Raw genomic sequence first — 18,602 nt, forward strand, 5'->3', positions numbered from 1 at the left:
TATGCTCAATCACTGCAATTTTAAGCTACTGTACACAGGAATGAAAAGATTATAGAAAAAGTGCCATAGCAACAGTGCCTTAAGAAAAGAGAAAATTAGAAGCATTAAAAAAACTGATAAAATCAGATTTAGGATTTAATGGGGAAATGGAACACAGAAAATGAAAAACATTTCTCTGTAAAACAGAAATGGAGAAGCACTGCTCTCGATTCGGTGCAAGTGTGGAAACAGTTGTTTCATGGTATTTTTTGTACATTACCCAAACTGTTGCAGCCTTAGACACAGATCGCCTGGCGCTTGCATTGAATTGTAGGAAATGCAAGATCTCTGAATGATAAATTAACTAAAAATAAAAAAAAAACCAAAAAAAAAAAGAAAGCTAATTTTGCAGACAGGTTTACATGTAAAAGGCTAGGTATTTAGCCACCTCAGCATTGATTAGTTTTGGATGTCTAAGCTCTGATACACATGGCTTCCCATGGCTTCACTCTACAAAACATATTTACAACGTGAAGAATACATCTACAAGAAATCTACATTTCAAGGGTTTTACAAATCATTCTTGTATCTTTCCCCTGAATTTGACTCCCTCCTGTCCCCTTCCCCATGTCAACTTTTTTTCTGCCCAGCTCAACGGTCCAAAGTCTACTCAAATGCAGCTCAAAAGTGTTAAGACTGGGCATCAGTTTAATAGTTCCTGTACTCAAAACCATGTGCAATTGTTTACAACTTTTCACACCATGAAGGAATTCTGATTCTTTAGCTTTTCAAGTTCTTTAATTTGTTGCCTCAAAAATAGTATCCTGCAAGAGAAAAGAAATAAGTTAGTATAAACATTTGCATTACAGAGCTATTAAATAACTATTTACACAAGTACTGCTGCAATTACAGTGAAATATGCCAAGCTCTTTAGCTGTATTCATAAAATTCAGATATTTTCAAATTAATTCCCAATCTGTTTGATCACCTGTCCAAACACCATATGCAGATGCAGAGACCTGCCATGTTTGGTACTTAGTTCAGAAAATGAAGTTGCTGGATTTCATACAGTTATGATTAAGTCCACTCTTCACTTGAACTTAACTCCCAGAAAACGTCAGACTGGAAGGGTACTGAACAATGGTGTTATGCTTATGTCATGCAGTTTTCCAGACTGTACAACAAGCCATTGCACTCAAATTTTCTGAAGCAAGTTTTCTTCCAAGTGTACCACTAGTATTTGGCTCTGCGGCTAGCAGTAGTCTCGTTATAGTAAGCTTCAATCTCATTTGATCATTAAAAGACATCAGAGGAAAAGAGGTTTTAACTACACCTATCTTAGACATAAATGATATTGCTAGCACTTCCCTTATACATTTTTCCTCCTTCTACTGAGCTGACAAAAACAATTACTGTTAATAGTTTGAAACATCTTTTCATGATGTTAAAGTATAATGCAAGCATGTGAATGAGTTAAGAAAATATTAATGGAAAGTTAATGCATAAACATTCTGTAAGCCTGATGCAACTTTAATCAATGTAGGAAAAGCATCTAATCCAGCAGACTTTTGTCTTTCAAACACATGCCCAGCACAGTAAAAATGAATCTTCTACTGAAAAGTAGTAGGTGAAAAATGATTAAGATAGACACACCTCAAAAAACCATTACACTTCAAAGTATATAAAAATATAACAGTCGGTGAAAAGTGCCTTTTCATATTCTGTCATAAACAATATACCTGTTAAAAACAATGTATTTGCTTTGCCTAGAGATATAGTTCCCTCTTCCAACAAACAGTTCTGTGCAAAATGTATGGACATAATGTCATCCTTCAAATGTATCTGCTTTGATAATCCCATCCTTTGCAAAAGCCTCCCCCTACCAACTCCTTACTTATGCTACGTATTCCATGCCTTTGGGATTGTAGCAAAAATAAGAGATACAAGTTATCACAGATTCAAAGTCATAGTAATTCTTGACAGCTTACAGATACACAGTGTACAAGAAACAAGATGCTGTTTAGTGAGCTGAACAATGACATCTGAAATGTTCTTTCAGACCATGTGTGCACTCAGACACAGCAATGAAACCTTAGGAAATTAAAAGTGTAAGAAACCAAACTGTTCACTGCAGAAATTGTAACTGACGTAATAAACGTTATGAAATAACAGTATATTTCATTTTATTAAGAAAGATTTACAAATATATTCTAGCCTACTTCTGACTAAAGGATTGTTTTACTAACTGCCAAAGAGAAAGAGCTTCTAGGACAAGGTTGGCTATTTAAACAGCACGCAACACTGCTAAAGCCGCTTAAAACAGCAGATCAGAATCACTGTACAACTGCAGTGTGTCTTAATAGATGAGATAGCATCATTCAAAAAGGAAACAATATGGAAGTAGACTCAGGATCATGACTACTGGTGAGAAATTTTGGCTTGTATTGTTACAACTGAACATTTTGATCTTGCACAAGAGTCTTCAACAACGCAGCTGTGTATTGCTTCAGTGATACACAAGACACTAGTACTGACTTAAGAAGCAGAATTCTAACTTTGCTATAATCAACACTTCACTAAAGAACCCCAAGATCTTCTCTGGCACCTCCTAACAAAGTAAAAACATATCTTTTTTCCATATCTTGTGATATCAGTGACACCTGTTCAAATTAGTTCTAGCTTTAGACCTAATAACTGTCGCATGCAAACTGTAGTGTTTCAGTCCAGTACAAACTGTGCAGGTGTGTACCTATGTGATCTGTGCATCATGAATGGACAGATATTTTAGAAGTAGAATTAGCATTAATCACTTATTCCTAATACACTAACGTATCTGCAAAGATACTTCTCCAAGTGAAAATATGTACAGAAGTTGCATATCTATAAGGTATCTGCAGGAAAGATAGTTTGCAAACCTGGTAAGTATCAGCATGCTTACAAAGTCATCAGTAAATGCAGCTCATGCCAAGCAACGTCAGAAATTCTAATGCTGCCTTGAAAAGTACCATTTCGAAAGTAAACAGAGAGCACACACTTACCTTTGCTCACGCAAAGTTGCTTGAATTTCACATACTCGAACTAAAGACCTTAAATTCTTTAATTCAGTACAAATTTCTGACATATGGACACTTCCCATGTTATGAGCTTCCTCACGTAATCTTGATGCCTGCAATGGTTACACGCAAAGGTTAGGGGTTTGAGTCATGCACTGGAAATAACTGTCTGTAGTCAGAGGATTGCTCCAAAAAAGTGTCTCCAAACAGCAAAGCGCTCTAACTTCAGAGGGGAGTATTAAATCCAAAGTACATTAAATTCTCTGCAAAAGCCCATTTAGAATCAGAAATTAACAACACTGGCTGCCCAGGGATTGTCTAACCCAGGCACGTGCTAAGGCAGGGATGGTCTAAACTTCCTTAATCCTAGAAAACCTTTACCCAACCATCTTGAAAGACAGTACCTAAGAGAGCTCCCAGTTTCCAAAGTAATTTGTTCAAGTAGCTAAAAGCCTCCATACACTATTTCAATGGCAGGTCTGAATTTCCAATCTACATTAAGCCCTAATGACAAAAACAATTGAATGTCATCTTATTTCCAGTTACCCAGCACAGGATAAAAAAAACAACCCAAGACTTTGCAACTCTCTCCAGGTGTTCTCTTTTACACAAACTCCATTAATTTAGTATCCCAGCACAGTCAGGTGGAGACAAAGCAGAGGTATAAATTTAGAAAGCATAACCTAACCCCAGTTTGTGTATTTCTTGAAGTCCTGTCACTGAACTTGATATATGACTCCAGAGAACTCAACAGCACCAAGGAGACTAGGATAAAGCCCTGTGTATCACACTGCAATGAGGAAAGAGGACGTCTTGCAATTGGCAAACTGAAAAATTGCTGTTTAGCAATGTGTGTCTGGCTGGGGTAGAGTTAATTTTCTTCACAGCAGCCCATATGATGCTATGTTTTGGATCTGCAATCAAATCAAGTGTTGATAACATGCCAGTTATAGCCATTTCTGAACATTGCTTGCACTGCAACAAGGGTTTCTCCTTCTCCCTCTGATCCCTCCAGTAAATAAATAGGCTGTGGGTAGACAAAAGGCAGAGAGGGAACACAGCTGGGACAGCTCATCCAAACTGACCAGAGGGATATTCCACACCATAACATGTCATACTCAGAAATAAAACTGGGGAGCAGTTTTACAAGGGCTGCCACTGCTCAGGGACTGTCTGGGCCTTACTTGGCTGGTGTTATGCAACTCTTTTGCACCACTAACACCACCACCTCATGCCACAAGCACTCACATACTTGTTTTTTCCTTCCCCATAATAACAGCATTTAACACAGGCCTTTGTCCAAAACTAGGGGTAATGGACAAAAGCTGGAACACAAAAAGTTCCACTTAAATTTAAGGAAAAACTTCTTTACTGTGAGGGAGCCTTGGCACAGGCTGCCCAGAGAGGGTGTGGAGTCTCCTTCTCTGGATGATTCGAAACCCGTCTGGACATGTTCCTGTGTGACCTGATCTAGGTGGACCTGCATGAGCAGGGCAGTTGGACTAGACGATCTCTAAAGGTCTCTTCCAATCCCCACCATTCTGTGATTTTATGACTTATCAATTTCTGGCATTTCTCCAGTTTAATAAAGCACTTTGTGTTTTAATTCTCCTCACTAAAAGTTTTTTTGGAGTGTGTTGACATCCAGGAGTACTCTGGTCTCCCGCAGGACATCATTTTGCATGTCCTTCCCACACAACCCTACAGTCTTGAGACTGACAGCAAACTTCAGCAATGACTTCCTAAGTACTTATTTTCAAGCTGACCAGTCACTCATCTTAAAGTAATCCCATTTAAAAGGTCTTAAAAAAATTTTGTGTCCAAGATTCATGTTAAAATGTACTAAGAGCAGTGGCTGTTCTGCATCATTTCCTTAAGCACAAATTCCACACCAATGGCTCTGTTGTCTGAGATACAGGTTGGCAATATCTTAAAATGCAATTTAAAATGAAAAGAAATAAAACAACCTCAAGAGTCCAAATGGGGTATCAGACTAGGCTGCACTTTTAAGAGCCATCTTGCAAGTTACTACCCAAAAGCCTCCAGTGTAGGCTTTAGACAGCATGGAACCACTCTTGAAAAGACCAAAGTAAACTGGGCTAGGTAAGATTAATATCCTATACAGGCTGTGTCAGACAGGGTTGCCTGTGAAAGGACTTGAACTAGATTCAATAAACAATACAGTTGCTTTGAGTAATACATTCCAAGCAGCTGAGATGCATCCAGTTTCCCTGTATCACCACAACAGGACTGGTTTCATGCGGTTAGTTATAAAATACGGATGGCAATTTTACTGGATTTCCCATTATGTAAAAATAGCCCAAATTTAGTCTGAAACCCTCTACATCATCTTAAAAACCAAGTACAACAAATAAAGCAGAGTTCCTTTTCCCTTGTGTAGAGCTAACAACTCAGTGACTCCAACTGTGAAGCAGTCTCAAGTACTTTAACTCTATCACCTAATCCATAACATTTTCCACACAACAGAAATACCATTATTATAAAAATTTGTTGAAATTTATGTTCTTCATACATTTCAAGTGAACTTTGACAGTGAGAAAGTAGTTATGAGGACAGCTATTCATTTGAGTAAATTTCAAAAGCACTGGTACTTTAAGTGAGACTAAAAATACTCAACTGCTACATGGCAATCACATGTAAAACTTGCAGGCCCCTGGCCTAATTTCTCTTCCCTCTCCTCTTTTCTGTCTAAGACCACGCATTGGGGGTTTAAATAATATTTGTAATTACTAGAAAAAGCAATCATTGTGAGAAAACCAGATTTCAAGCTACATGTTTTGCACTCTCCCAAGGAACAAAGACCAAGTGTACTCACTTGCTTTTCTGCATGGTCTGCAGGCCAGCCTTGGACATGCTTTATAAGGTTCTCGTTGAAGTGTGCTGCTAGCGTAGGTGTTAATGAACAAGTGGGTCGTACAGATGTATTTTGGGGTGCAGGTGTTGAATTTGATGCACTCGTGCTAGAGGTATGATTTGGACCTGGTGATGGGCTTCTTTGACTACTAGAAGAATTTTTAAAAAAAGCATTTTAAAACATATGTAAATCTACAGAGAAATAAAACACACACAATTGATTGCTTCCAGACACATAAATTACATAAAGCATTCAGACCACAAGTAAATCCGTTCCACTTCTCCACAAACCTCCTCCTTGTGTGGGAACTAAGTGCTACAATATAGCACTTTGGGGTTTTTTCAGTTGAGGGTTTTTGTGTTTAACTTTCTGTTCAAAAGATGTACACTGTGCTTGCATTTTAGTGTTGGACAGAGAACATAAAACATGTATGTTCTTCCTTCAAATAACTGCAAACCCAAGATTTTCAATAATGACGTATCAGATGAAGTTAATCAGGTTTGTTCAACAGAATATTAGCAAGTATCATAATAAACATGAAGAACAAAGACTGCTGCCCCGATCAAAAAGCAGCCATGGGGGCTTTAGGAGTATAATAATTTACTACTGTCAAAACACACACACTTTGTGACTGTACATCCTCACTTAAAGCACTTAGGAGGACAGAGGTATCATAGAAGCAGTATATGTCTGCAGCTACCAACTTGACTGCTTTCCTGCAACATGTTCATAATGCCTTTTTTCTAGTTGGTGTGTTAACCTGTTGCAGGAGAACAGGTGAACGGAAACATTTCAGTTGATATGTGTAATGCCTTTGACTTTCTTCTTTCAGATCTCTATATACAAGCAAACACAACATTTATATTATCCAAATACTACATCAATACACAGCTCTTCCAATTCTACTTTGCACTATAATCTGAGTCTAAACCTTTCCTAATTGCCAGTAAAAAACCCTCATGTTGATCTTGGCATAGCAGAGAGAAGATAACATCACCCTCTACAACTGCCTGAAGGGGTGTTGTAGTGAGGTGGGGGTCAGTCTCTTCTCTCCAGTAATGAACGACAAGACACAAAGAAATGAGTTCCAGTTGCACTAGGGGAGGTTTAGATTGGACATTAGGAAGAGCTTTTTCACTTAGAGGGTTATTAAGCATTGGAACAGGGTGCCCAGGGAGGTCCCTAGGATGGTGACTAGAATATTCAAAGGACACATAGATGAGGTGCTGTGGGATACGGTTTAGTATAGTGACAGGCTTGACAGTATGCGGTTAGTCTTTTCCAACCATTAAGACTCTATAATTCTACAATTCTACGATTCTACAATTCTGTGATTCCATTATACTGGGAAACAGTAGTACTGTGTTTACAATCACTCTCACGCTATCAGCAGCTTTCAACACAGGCCGTAATTTCAGTCTTTTTCTTAAAACCTTCCTACTACTTGCCTGCAGGTAATATAAAGTAATATGAAGAAAAAAATAAATCTTAATTTATCACTTAATCTGCCCTCTTGAGAATGAAAACATCCTAGCAAAATGCTACTACCTTTACAGTCCAATGGCCAGCCATTTATCCTTATCACTCACACTTGTGAAGAATTATAGCAGATTCCCAAACAGACAACTAATTAGGAACAGCACACTGGTCTATGGCAAAGGCCTTTCATTCCTTTCAGTACCTCCAAAATTCAAAAGCTTTGAATATATTTTAAAAAATGCAGAAAGGTTTTGGCATCAACTTTGTTAGAATGTATACATTCCCTTTATTTCAGACAGCAGAAGTTGCAAAAGAGAATATATAACATAACTGGGGGGGGGGGGGGAAGAAAGTACTCTACAAGCTTTGTGCTTTGTTTTCTCTTCAGTAATTAGCTCAGCTACCTCACTTACAAGTCCTAACACTTCACTGTACAAATGTTCAGTTGATTTGGAAAAAAATGAAACTTAGATTTTGAAGCTGGAGTTGAAACTAGCCAAGAAGATCAAGAGCAACAAGGGCAGTACATCAGAGCAAATGACAGGTTAAGGAACAGGTGGGCTGCTTCTCTCAAAGGTAAGGGGACCTAGAGACAAAGGACACAAAAAAAGGCCAGGATAGTTGACAACTTTTTTCTTTTTTGCCTGGATTTTATGGATATGGTCTGCCCTCAGGCCTAAGTACATCAGCAGAGGCAGTGAGCAAAGTATTACTTAAGCAGATGAAGAAGAAGCAGCTAAGCCAACAAGATATATGTTCATGCAACCAGATGGCATGCACCCAAGGGTAACCAAAGAGCTGTCTAATACAACCGAGATGATGCAGTATCTTGAGTCACAGAATCTTAAGGGTTGGAAGGGACCTCGAAAGATCATCTAGTCCAATCCCCCTTGAAGTAACATGGTAAGAAGGCAAGTTCTCCAATAATGGGGAAAAAGTCAAATGTTAAAGCCATCTTCAAGAAGCACAAAGATGACAATCTGAAGAATTACAGGTCACTTGATCTTACTTTCTGTGAAAGTTATGGAGCAAGTTTTCCTGGAAGCAGTTCCAGCTATATGAAAGACTCAAAGGCAAAAAAGAGCCAGAACAGATTACGTCTCACCAACCTTACAGACTTCTGTGACGGGATGACTGGCTCAAAGGACATCAGGGAAGCAGTGATGTTAATTACTTTGACATCAGCAATGCCTGTGCCATCATATCCCATAGCTCTGTTACAACCAAACTGTTCACTTATCAAGTCCACATTTCATGTGTAAGGTGAGGGGAAAATTGTACCAATTGCAAAAAAGGCTGCAGTTGGCAGTTAAACAACCAACTGAAAGCCAGTGCCTAGTACTGTGCTTCACTGATTAATATTGGGACCAACACTACTTCATGTTTTTATTAAAAGCCTAGATGGTGGCACACAGGGTACCTTCATCAGTTTGCAGCTGGCAATTACTTGTGGGTAGCAGTCAATGCACTGCAGGACAGGTGACATAAATGGGCAGACAGGAACCACATTCAAAAAAGGCAAATACAAAGTCCTGCCCCTGGGATGGAATAACCCCATGGAACAGCACAGTTGTGTGCACAGAAAACAGCTTTGCAGAAAAGTGCCCAAGGATCTTGATGGACAAGTTAAATGTGAGTCAGCAACACATCTCTGCGGCAAAGCAAGACAGGCCCGTGCAGGGCTGTATTAGGAAGAGCATTGTGGAAGAAAGCAATTCTGCACCTCTCTTCAGAGCTGAGGAGATTCACAGTACCTGAAGCACTGTGTGAGGAACTCAAAAGCAGACAAGAATTAAACTGTCACACCAAAGGAATCCAGCAGAGGACCACACAGATGACTAGTGGGCTGAACCACATGCTCTATCAGAAGTTGAAAGTTCACTCAGTTTGGAAAAGAGAAGACTGACGGAAGAGGACTGAATGACCTTTTTACTGTTGTTAACTACCTATTGGGAGAGAAGACAATTGAGCTCTTTTCAGAGATGTACAGTGTCAGCACAAGACATAGACACACAAGTTGCAGCAAGGGAAATTCTAATTGGAAGAAACATTTCATCATAACAGTAGCCAAACACTAGAAGAAGATGCTCAGAAATATTTGAAAATCACCTAAGAAACTGAAGCTTGCCAGTCCTACTCTGAGTTGGGATTTACACTAGATCATGGCTAGAAGTCCCTTCCAACAAGAGCTATTCTGTTTCTATGTACAGCATCAGCACCCTGATGGTTTAGGGAAAAGCTCCAGTTAACAACTAAGTAGAATTGAGGCATCATCTGCAATGCTTATTTACTCTTTAGTACTAATAAGATCCAAGTTGCCCTATGAACTGAAGATGCCTTCACTCCATTTATCAACCTGCCTTCTTTGACTCCTACTTCATAAGCAAAAAAAAAAGTCACTCTAACACATCAGAAACATAACATCAGAAACAGGAAAATAAATAAAACCTGTGAGTTCCTCAAAAATAAAGTTCTATCTTAATTATAAGACATGCTGTCACAAAATACCCTAGCACTGCTATGTTAGCAGCAGGGGGAGCTATGAATGCAGCAATGACAGCCAGTTCTGAACTACTGCTATAAAAGACTTCAGTGAAGCCAGGTACGGCATCAGCTGCTGGCTGAGTTAAAAGACTGACAGTGCCACAGGTAATGGAATGCTTCCAGAGACAGAAAAACATCTCTACAAGATTATGAGACCAGGATGGTTCTGAAATACAATACTATAAACTACAAAATCTTACAGCCTACAAAAAAATAGGAGGAAATATCTCTCTCTCCTGTAGTTTTGTGTTTCATAAGGTAAAGGAGAAATATCCTGTCCTTTTTGGAAATAAAGATAAACTAGTAACCTATTGAAACCATTAATTATGCAAGCACTCAGTTCCATTTTTAAAGCAGTCATGACTCATGATGTGGTTTTAGAATAATCTCTTACAAACAGACTCACTTTATGTCTATCTTGCATTAATTTCCTAACTTACATGACTGAAGTGTGCACAATTTTCAAGTCTTTAAAGTTATCAATATCTATTTACATACTTCTTAGTGCTTCCTCTCAAGTTAAAAATAATTTAACTCCATTTACTTAAAACTTTTAATAATAGTAAAAGCAAAGGAAACCCAGTTGTGTTTTAACTCCTGCATAATGGATCTGCGTTTAAGCTGTAGAAAAATACCACCTCAGTTCATAGAGCCTCTTTTTGGATCACCTGTCTGCAGTTCAGGTTGCTGTTTTTCCTTCCTATTAAAAAAAAGAGCAGCCCCCAACCCAACTGACTTGTCATCTACATAGGATTAACCTGTTCCATATCAATTCAGAAACACTGCCCAAATGCAGGAAATCTTTTGCAGATGAGTAAGTCTATATCTGAACTGGCCCATTTTCATTCAAGTCCACTGCACTGAACAGAAGAAAATACCAGTCATGCAGGTTTTTCCAAATCATCTGTTTCTTAAATCTTCCATTTCTTGCAAATGAGGTATTTCCAAAACAAGCAGAAACACATGAAGAACTGATGCACATTATACCAGTCACAAACATGTAGCAATTTCAGAGATACAGGATACTAAGCAGTGTTAAGTATCATCACTGCATCTTTGATACTAGTCTGCATACCCGCTCCTTCTCTTCAAATATCCGCCGCCTTCTCTTCAAACATGGGACATCACTATCTGTGCGACCTCTCTGCTTCAGTAATACAGCTGCTGGGACAAATTCAGCCTCCCTTCTTCAAGAAAATGCTAATGCCAAACAGAGCAAGGGTTTGCAGAGGGCTAGTAAATCCTTAAAGGGAACTCGATGTGGGGTAAGGGCTATGCCAGAGTAGAAAGTCCTACAACCCAAAGGGAGGGTGGGGTATGGATTAGGTCAAATGCCAGCCAGTATCACTTCACACAGACTCCAGGCCATGGTGAACATTTCCAAGAACAAGACCATTCTCCTCAGCAAGACTTCATCTGGGGAAAGGGTGATAGGCAAAGGACAAAAGGCTCTGTAATTGAAAGCTGCTCCCCAAAACATCATTGCTCCTTAGAAGGTTTATTTCCTTTATTTAAAAGGTTTAGCTTGTTGCCAAGTATAATTCTTTTTTTTGGTAATGTAATTCAGAAAGATTTGAACAGCACCATCCATAGTCATTAGAGACTGGAGCTGGTACGCTATGACTTTATTCTATCCATTGAGCAAAATTAGTTGTAGGTGTAGATATTTGACAAAGATTAGATTCAAGAGCCTGTAAGACTGACAACTCAAACACTTGTGATCAGTATCACAGTGCCTAGTGTCAGTCACTGGGACACAACTGCCAAGCACTTGAAAACAAAACCAACATCACCCCCCAAAAAAATCCCTAACACAGAACAATCTCCTTCTCCTCACAAAAACAGTAAAACCCAACAAAGATCTGAAAATGTAACAAAAAGCTAGTGCACGGATGACATAAAAATCAAAGGTCCCCTTTGTCAGCCTCAAGAGGGCAGACAAAAGGACCTCCCTATATTATGATCTGGAAAGTATCATCACGTAGCTTCAGGTAAGCTGACAAGCAAAGACTATTGTCTTCTTCTTGTTGGGGCTTTTTGTTTTTTCATATCATACCTCATACCTTATTCAACCACTCTAACAATCTAGCTTTTAAGTGCAACACACTGTAGATCTACAGAAATTCATTGTGATGATGTACTTTTTCAAAAGTCAACCTGTAGTCTCCTTCTGCCACAGTTCTATAGCATGACTCCATCTGAGAAGGATCTTAAGTGGTTACAGAACCTAGAACCAATATGACAACGTGCACAGCATCCTACACAACGAAAAGTCTATCTTCCCAAAAGAAAATAACTGAGAAAAGACACAGATTCTAAACCTGCATTCTAAATCCATGCCTAAACATTCTTACCATCCAACATCTGAATAGGCTGCAATGTTGACAAAAAAGTCTGGCTATGGAAAAGCATTTGTGAAACTTGACAAAAGTTCTTACTAATCCAAAAATCAAATCATACTACAGCAAGACATCACAAACATCTAATACCAAGCAAAACACACAGTTAAGGCACTTAATTTTGCAACTGTACAAAAAGAAATAAAACCTCCAAACTCAGAAATCACGACACAAGGAATGGCTTGTAAAACTGACTCCAGAGTGACAGGCAGAAATATTGACTTGACTTTGCTTCTATGAATACAACCCTAGTAGTGGTGCTAAAAGGGATAACCTATCACATTAGCTCTGTGACAAAGGTACTTAGCAGCACTCTTTCAGTAGCAAGAATTAAATCCATGTTCAATACATAGCTTAAAGAAGAATTCACAAATTGCAAAATACACAACACACATTGAATCCCGACCAACATCAGAGGGCAGCACAGACAAGTATTTCAACATACCTTGAGCGCTGAAGACTCCGTGGAGAGGCAGGTTCATGACCTGCCTGCTTGTCAGCTATTACCGGCTGCTGAGGTGCTGCCTGTGAAGCTGGTCCTTGTTTAACACCTGGAGTAGCAACCTGGAAAGTTCAAAACTTCGTTAGACTTCACCCACAGAAATATCAAGTGTAAGAACTAGAGGAAGACATGGAAGCTGGGAGTTTTGATACAAGGTCTTTTGTTGACAGAATTTTTATTCTCTTCACAAGGTGTTGTTTTGTATTAAAAAATTCTCCAGTTTTACAGCTGTGAGAGCTTTTTTACTTAAATAGAAAGAGTTTAATAGATAAAACAGAAGCAAATCTAGATCCATCTGACTTCCCAAAACACTGTAAGTTTATTATGTAATATCATTCAACTCCATATAACTTTTGGCTGTACTCTCCATGTGAGCACCAAGTTCTCTTCCCATCTCAGAATAGTTATTTCTTATTCAAATAAAACTTTTCACTGAAAAAGTTAGAAGTTTCCTACTTGCAAATTATAGAATCACAGAATGGTAGTGGTTGGAAGGGTTCTTTAGACATCATCTAGTCTAACTCCCCTGCAGGAGAAGGTCAACCTAGATCAGGTCATATAGGAACATGTCCAGGAGGGTCTTGAAGACCTCCAAGGAAGAAGACTTCACACCCTCCCTGAGCAGCCTGTGCCAGGGCTCCCTCACTTGAACAGTGAAATAGTTTTTCCTTATATCTTCACCCCATTACCCCTTGTCCTGTTGCTAGATACAACAGAAAAAAGAGATGTCCCAACCTCCTGACACACACCATTTAGATATTTCTAAATATTAATGAGATCTCCCCTCAGTCTCCTCCAGACTAAACAGCCCCAGTTCCCGCAGCCTTTCCTCATATGAAAGATGTTCCTGTCTCCTGATTATCTCGGTGGCCCTGCATTGGACTCTCTCCAGAACTTCTCTGTCCCTCTTGAGCTGAGGAGCCCAGGACTGGACACAGGACTCCAGATGAGACCTCACTAGGGCAGAGTAGAGGGGGAGAAGAACCTCCCTTGACCTGCTGGCCACACTCTTCTTGATGCATCCCAGGATGCCATTGGCCTTGCCCACGAGGGCACATTGCTGGCTCATGGTTAGTTTATTATCAATCAGAACTCCCAGGTCTCTCTCTGCAGAGCTGCTCCCCAGTAGGTCACCCCCAGTCTGTACTGGGGCATGGGGTTTTTCCTCCCCAGGTGCATGACTCCTGCAGTTGTTGAACCTCATGAGGTTCCTCTCTGCCCAACTCTCAAGCCAGTCGAGCTGGTGACACAGTGTCAAAAGCAGAATTAGGTCATAACTGTATTATAACATCTCTATAAAGCATATTTATCATTGTGCTACTCCCTCTTTTTAACTGTTCTAACAGTTCTAAACTAATGAATGACCAGCAGCTTTTTGCTTTTCCTGTGTAGTACAGCTTTTTTGTATTTAGACACCTGTAGTGAGATGTCATTTTTTTCTGTGAATTCCTGAGCTACAACTGGATGAAAAGTTTGTGAATATACTAGGGACTAACTTACAGTACATGGAGTTCAAGACACTTTTTTTTTGCCCCACTCTCTGCATACCTCTGTCCCTTTTTGAAGTACATGCAAGAGAGGAAGCAGCTCCAAAATTTAGTCCCCACTCTGGAAAAAAGAAAATCAAGCTAACAATTTTAAGAGGGAGGGAAGAAAAATGGGTCCTGGGGATCTATAAAGACAAAACCCATAAATCGGGCAGCCTGACTGGTATTTGCTGATATCAAGCTGGTGTTGATTACAAACTAGTGGTTATCTGAATCTTCAGAAATACTCTCAGTTCCAGAAACAGTTTCTGGTGAAACAAACCACATATGGCAAGTCAGACAGTAGCCGTTAAAGTAAACTCAAGACATACTTTCATTTAAATATACAGGAAATCTTGATGTAATCTCAAGCCTATTTACATGTCTAAGAGGAAAAGTCACTTTTAAAAATTATCAAAAGCCAAATAAAGTCTGACTAGCACAGGGAAAGGTCACGGTTCTGGAAAGATAAAGCACTATCACTGTAAGATCACTCAGTGTGCTGAAATCAACAAAGTGAAAGGGGTAAAATAGCCGTTCATAAATCAATTTATGAAAAACACTACTGCAGCATCTTTATGAAATTTTTAACATGAAAAACGTCTACTCATATCTGAACTTTGTTCACTCTGTGAGCAGATATAATCTATTGAGGCCATTCAAACAGAAGGAAGAGTTGCAAAATCCATTAGAGGCAATACAATCAACTTGTAGGTCCAAACTGGAAAACTAACAAGCTCCTTGGCTGGTAAAAATGAAACCAAAATTGGATTGTAAAGAAAAATTAGGATCTGAAAGACAGGTGAGCCACACAAACTCTTTAACTATTCCCTATTTTCCAAGCATTTCAAAGACTCTAAGTAAGTGTACCAGGAACAAGGAAATAGTAAGAGCTAAATGAAAAAAACTATCCATTGGCAACATTCTCCCTGAGCTTGATAGGTCTGTGTAACACATTTTACAGAGCTATTTTGCAAGAATTCAGAACAGTTCCTGACCATGTTCATGCAGTCCTAAGAAACAGGTCCTACTGTGCAAATGGCACTACACTGTTTCCAGAGCCAGCTCAAGTGTCTGTGAGCCTGGCAGTGGGCTCTGCTTGCATGGCATCAGTTCAGCTTTGCCTGTACATGCTGCATGGAAGCACCCTAAGCCAACAAGCTTGTACTCTAAATCCAAGTCTGTCTTGGCACAGCACCACACCCTGACTACACATCCCTTACTTCAAACTTAGAACTGGATAAATTAATCCAACTGACATCTCCAAAGGAGTACTAAAAGAGAGATGCTCACGCTGGAGCTATCACCACCCAAATTCTCGTCTCAATCCCATTTTACAGACTTGAATTACATGAATACAAGAACTATCAAGGAAGTTTTCTTCCTACAAACTGGAAAAGTATTTGCTGCTGAACCGGAATTTGTTACTTCACATACAAAAAAAAAAAAATCATATTAATACTTCAACAGCTCTGTTCTCAGCACCAGATCTGAGGAAGACAAAAATCAAGAAAAGATCCTGCTGTCAAGCACTACTACTAATTTTGTTGAGCTGATCTGTAAAGATACTCAAGGTACTTGAGCTTTTATGGTTATATCCCAGTGTAATAAGAGTTATAACTTCCTCACATAGGGATGAGAATAAAAACTTGCCAAAGTATGTAATATTGCACAACAGTCCATCAGGATTAAAAGCATTCTGAAGTAAAGACATTATAGCTTAGAATGAGTAACTCACAAACTTACTACACTTGATTGCAACCACATTATACGTGCTTCAAAAATAAACCACATGTGCAATTTCACTTCAGTGTGGTGTAATCTTAAGAAAAGAGGGATTAAAATACATTAATTGCGAAGTATGTCACACTGCGTTCATCAAGAAATCACACACACAGATGTCACCACTTTCAAAAGAACTTCTATATATGTATCAACAAAACACACAACACCATATTTTGAAGATACCAGAAGTGAAATCCTGCTTGTCAAGTCACTAACTAGGCAGAGTCCTGGAAGTAAGGGGAGAATCTCTGCTTTTTGAGGAACGGCTCCCATACTGTAGCTACAACTTACACTGAACTCAGATCAACTTTTCTCAAAGCTGTATTTAGTCTTTAAGTTTTTTGCGTCTACTGAAAACCTGAGAGAAGGCTTGTGTGTTCAAAAGCATATTCAATTATACAGGGAGTTTAGGGGTGCTGGAGGATTGAACAAGATGAAGATTGCTCTCACTCTAAAGTCTACAGTCATGCTTCCTACACCAATAAGATACAGGCTGGGTTAAAATCTGAGGGTCTCAATGCTGAAAGAAAGATCTGTACAATGAAGAGACAGGACAAGTTCTCATTGCATGAAAACAGTAAAGCTCTAGGACAGGTCCAAATCCTCCTAAATAGACTTTCATTTTTCCCAGAAAGAACATCATCATAAACTGTTGGATTTTAGGGTTTAACTTATCTAAAAAGCACACTAGTGTTACGCCCTGCAGCTCTACCTATCACTATCTTGAATGCAAACGTTAGTTTCCACCAGAGGGTGCTCTGCCTTCAGTCCCCTATAGTAACAAAATCCTCCTTCACTGGGTCCTTTAACCCACTTATTTCTTCTCACACTTGCTCTGTAATATGAATCAAGTAACTAGAAAAAAGAAAAACCCCTTACGGTAATGTTCATCTTTAGTGTCTCTAAATACACCTGCTTTCCTCATCTATACACAGCAAAAGAGAGTCTCTGATCTGCTGGACAGAAACAAATACATCTGAGCTTCAACCGTATTATTCCTCAATATCACCACTTGTAGGATATGGAGTATTGAGCTCAGATTCTCCAAAAGACGTTTTTCCTCTGAAGGGTGACCCACTGGAGGAATCATGCACACCCACAAAGAAGTAGTAAGAAGAGACAACTTTATGTTTTCTACTCATCTTCAGGAAGAACGTTGGGAACTTACTTGTTATTTTCAACTAATGTTTCATAGACAGTGATCCAATTACAGAATTCTGAATGAATGGAGAGTCAGGGAGTGAGATGGGAAAGGGACATAATGTAATTGAACTTGTAAACATCTAAAATACTTCTAAACCAAATTAACGCTGCATCATATCAACCTTCACAAGAATTTCTCTCCCATTCAAAAAGTCTTTTTTCGCTGAAGTCTACAGAACTTAACTCTCTGGAGTCAGTTTCTGTTCCATTTAAATATTTTAAATATCCTAATTAGTTGCTTCCAGTTGTTTCTGCTTCTACTGGGAAAGATAAGACACGTCATTTTATCATCCTTTATGTAACTGCTAGCACACAGATATATAGCAGCAATACTTAACATTACCTATAATGGTTTCTTACTAAACAATGGCACAAATCAAAAGTTCACCTTCTGCTGCGATGATACCGGTGGCGTGGTCATCAAGGGTTTAAGCGGAACGGTGTTAGTCTGAGGCGTGCTTATTCTTGGAGATACATATGACCTTGGTGATGAGGCATCAGATGTTAAAGACATTGGAGATTGATTAGATGGCTGAGCTGCGAAAAGAAAAAAAACAAGATTATTTTTAATTAAAACACATTCTATCTTAAACGTGAATTAGATTTTATTTGGGTATTTCTCAGTGTGCTGTATTAGACAACACACAAACATGTTCACCTTGAGATAGCTGGGGAGGGGGGGAATCAACTGGAACAATCAAATGTTCAACCACAATCTTAACTAAAGAATTGTATTTTCCCCAAACCCTCCACTTCCAAAACTTTTCTGGAGGGAGGAAGAGAAGCAGCTACTATGCAATGGTTTTTTACACATAAAGAGACTACGTTAGCTTCATTTGCAACTCCTATTTTTAGACTACTTAACTGAAAGAATGCATTAACAGTTTAGCTAGAAGCCTGTTCACTCATTCTAAGCATCTACCAACAGTCCCCTGCCAATGTCTTAATTATTGGTTAAAAAAATTGCATTAGTGTAACACTGCTTACCTACTCAACTACATGCTTGTATTTATTAAGTCACTAGCTATAAGTTATAAACTAGAATGTGATGAAGTAATACTTTGCCTGGAAGCTGAAATATACTATTTACAGAAGACTACAAGAAAAGCCCACCAGACAGAATAAACTTTCTTTTAAGAACTTCATGCCTCCCTCTAGAGTCACAATTGTACGGTATTACAAGAAGGGTGTTCAACCGAGGAAGAGTTGCATTTTATATCGCACATTAAATAATGTGTAATAAAGCTTCAGAATAAA

At 38.9% G+C, this 18,602-nt stretch overlaps 1 protein-coding gene across 2 annotated transcripts in view; it reads right to left on the bottom strand.

Moving 5' to 3' along the window:
* Positions 1-644: 644 nt before the first annotated feature.
* The window catches only part of WAC (WW domain containing adaptor with coiled-coil), a 61,160-nt gene continuing 43,202 nt past the window's right edge, over positions 645-18,602 (bottom strand). Inside the window, exons 10-14 of one of the 2 annotated variants that reach the window (XM_061996130.1) lie at positions 17,734-17,882; positions 12,775-12,893; positions 5,869-6,052; positions 3,018-3,145; positions 645-803 (exon numbers count right to left, since the gene is read on the bottom strand). In XM_061996130.1, the coding sequence (XP_061852114.1) occupies positions 734-803; positions 3,018-3,145; positions 5,869-6,052; positions 12,775-12,893; positions 17,734-17,882 (650 nt within the window). In that variant the 3' untranslated portion in view covers positions 645-733. Of the gene's footprint in view, positions 804-3,017; positions 3,146-5,868; positions 6,056-12,774; positions 12,894-17,733; positions 17,883-18,602 lie in introns of both variants that reach the window. The other variant, XM_061996129.1, reaches the window with a different exon arrangement.

Source organism: Colius striatus, chromosome 5 (genome assembly GCF_028858725.1).
Source record: "Colius striatus isolate bColStr4 chromosome 5, bColStr4.1.hap1, whole genome shotgun sequence".
Taxonomy (NCBI): Eukaryota; Metazoa; Chordata; class Aves; order Coliiformes; family Coliidae; genus Colius; species Colius striatus.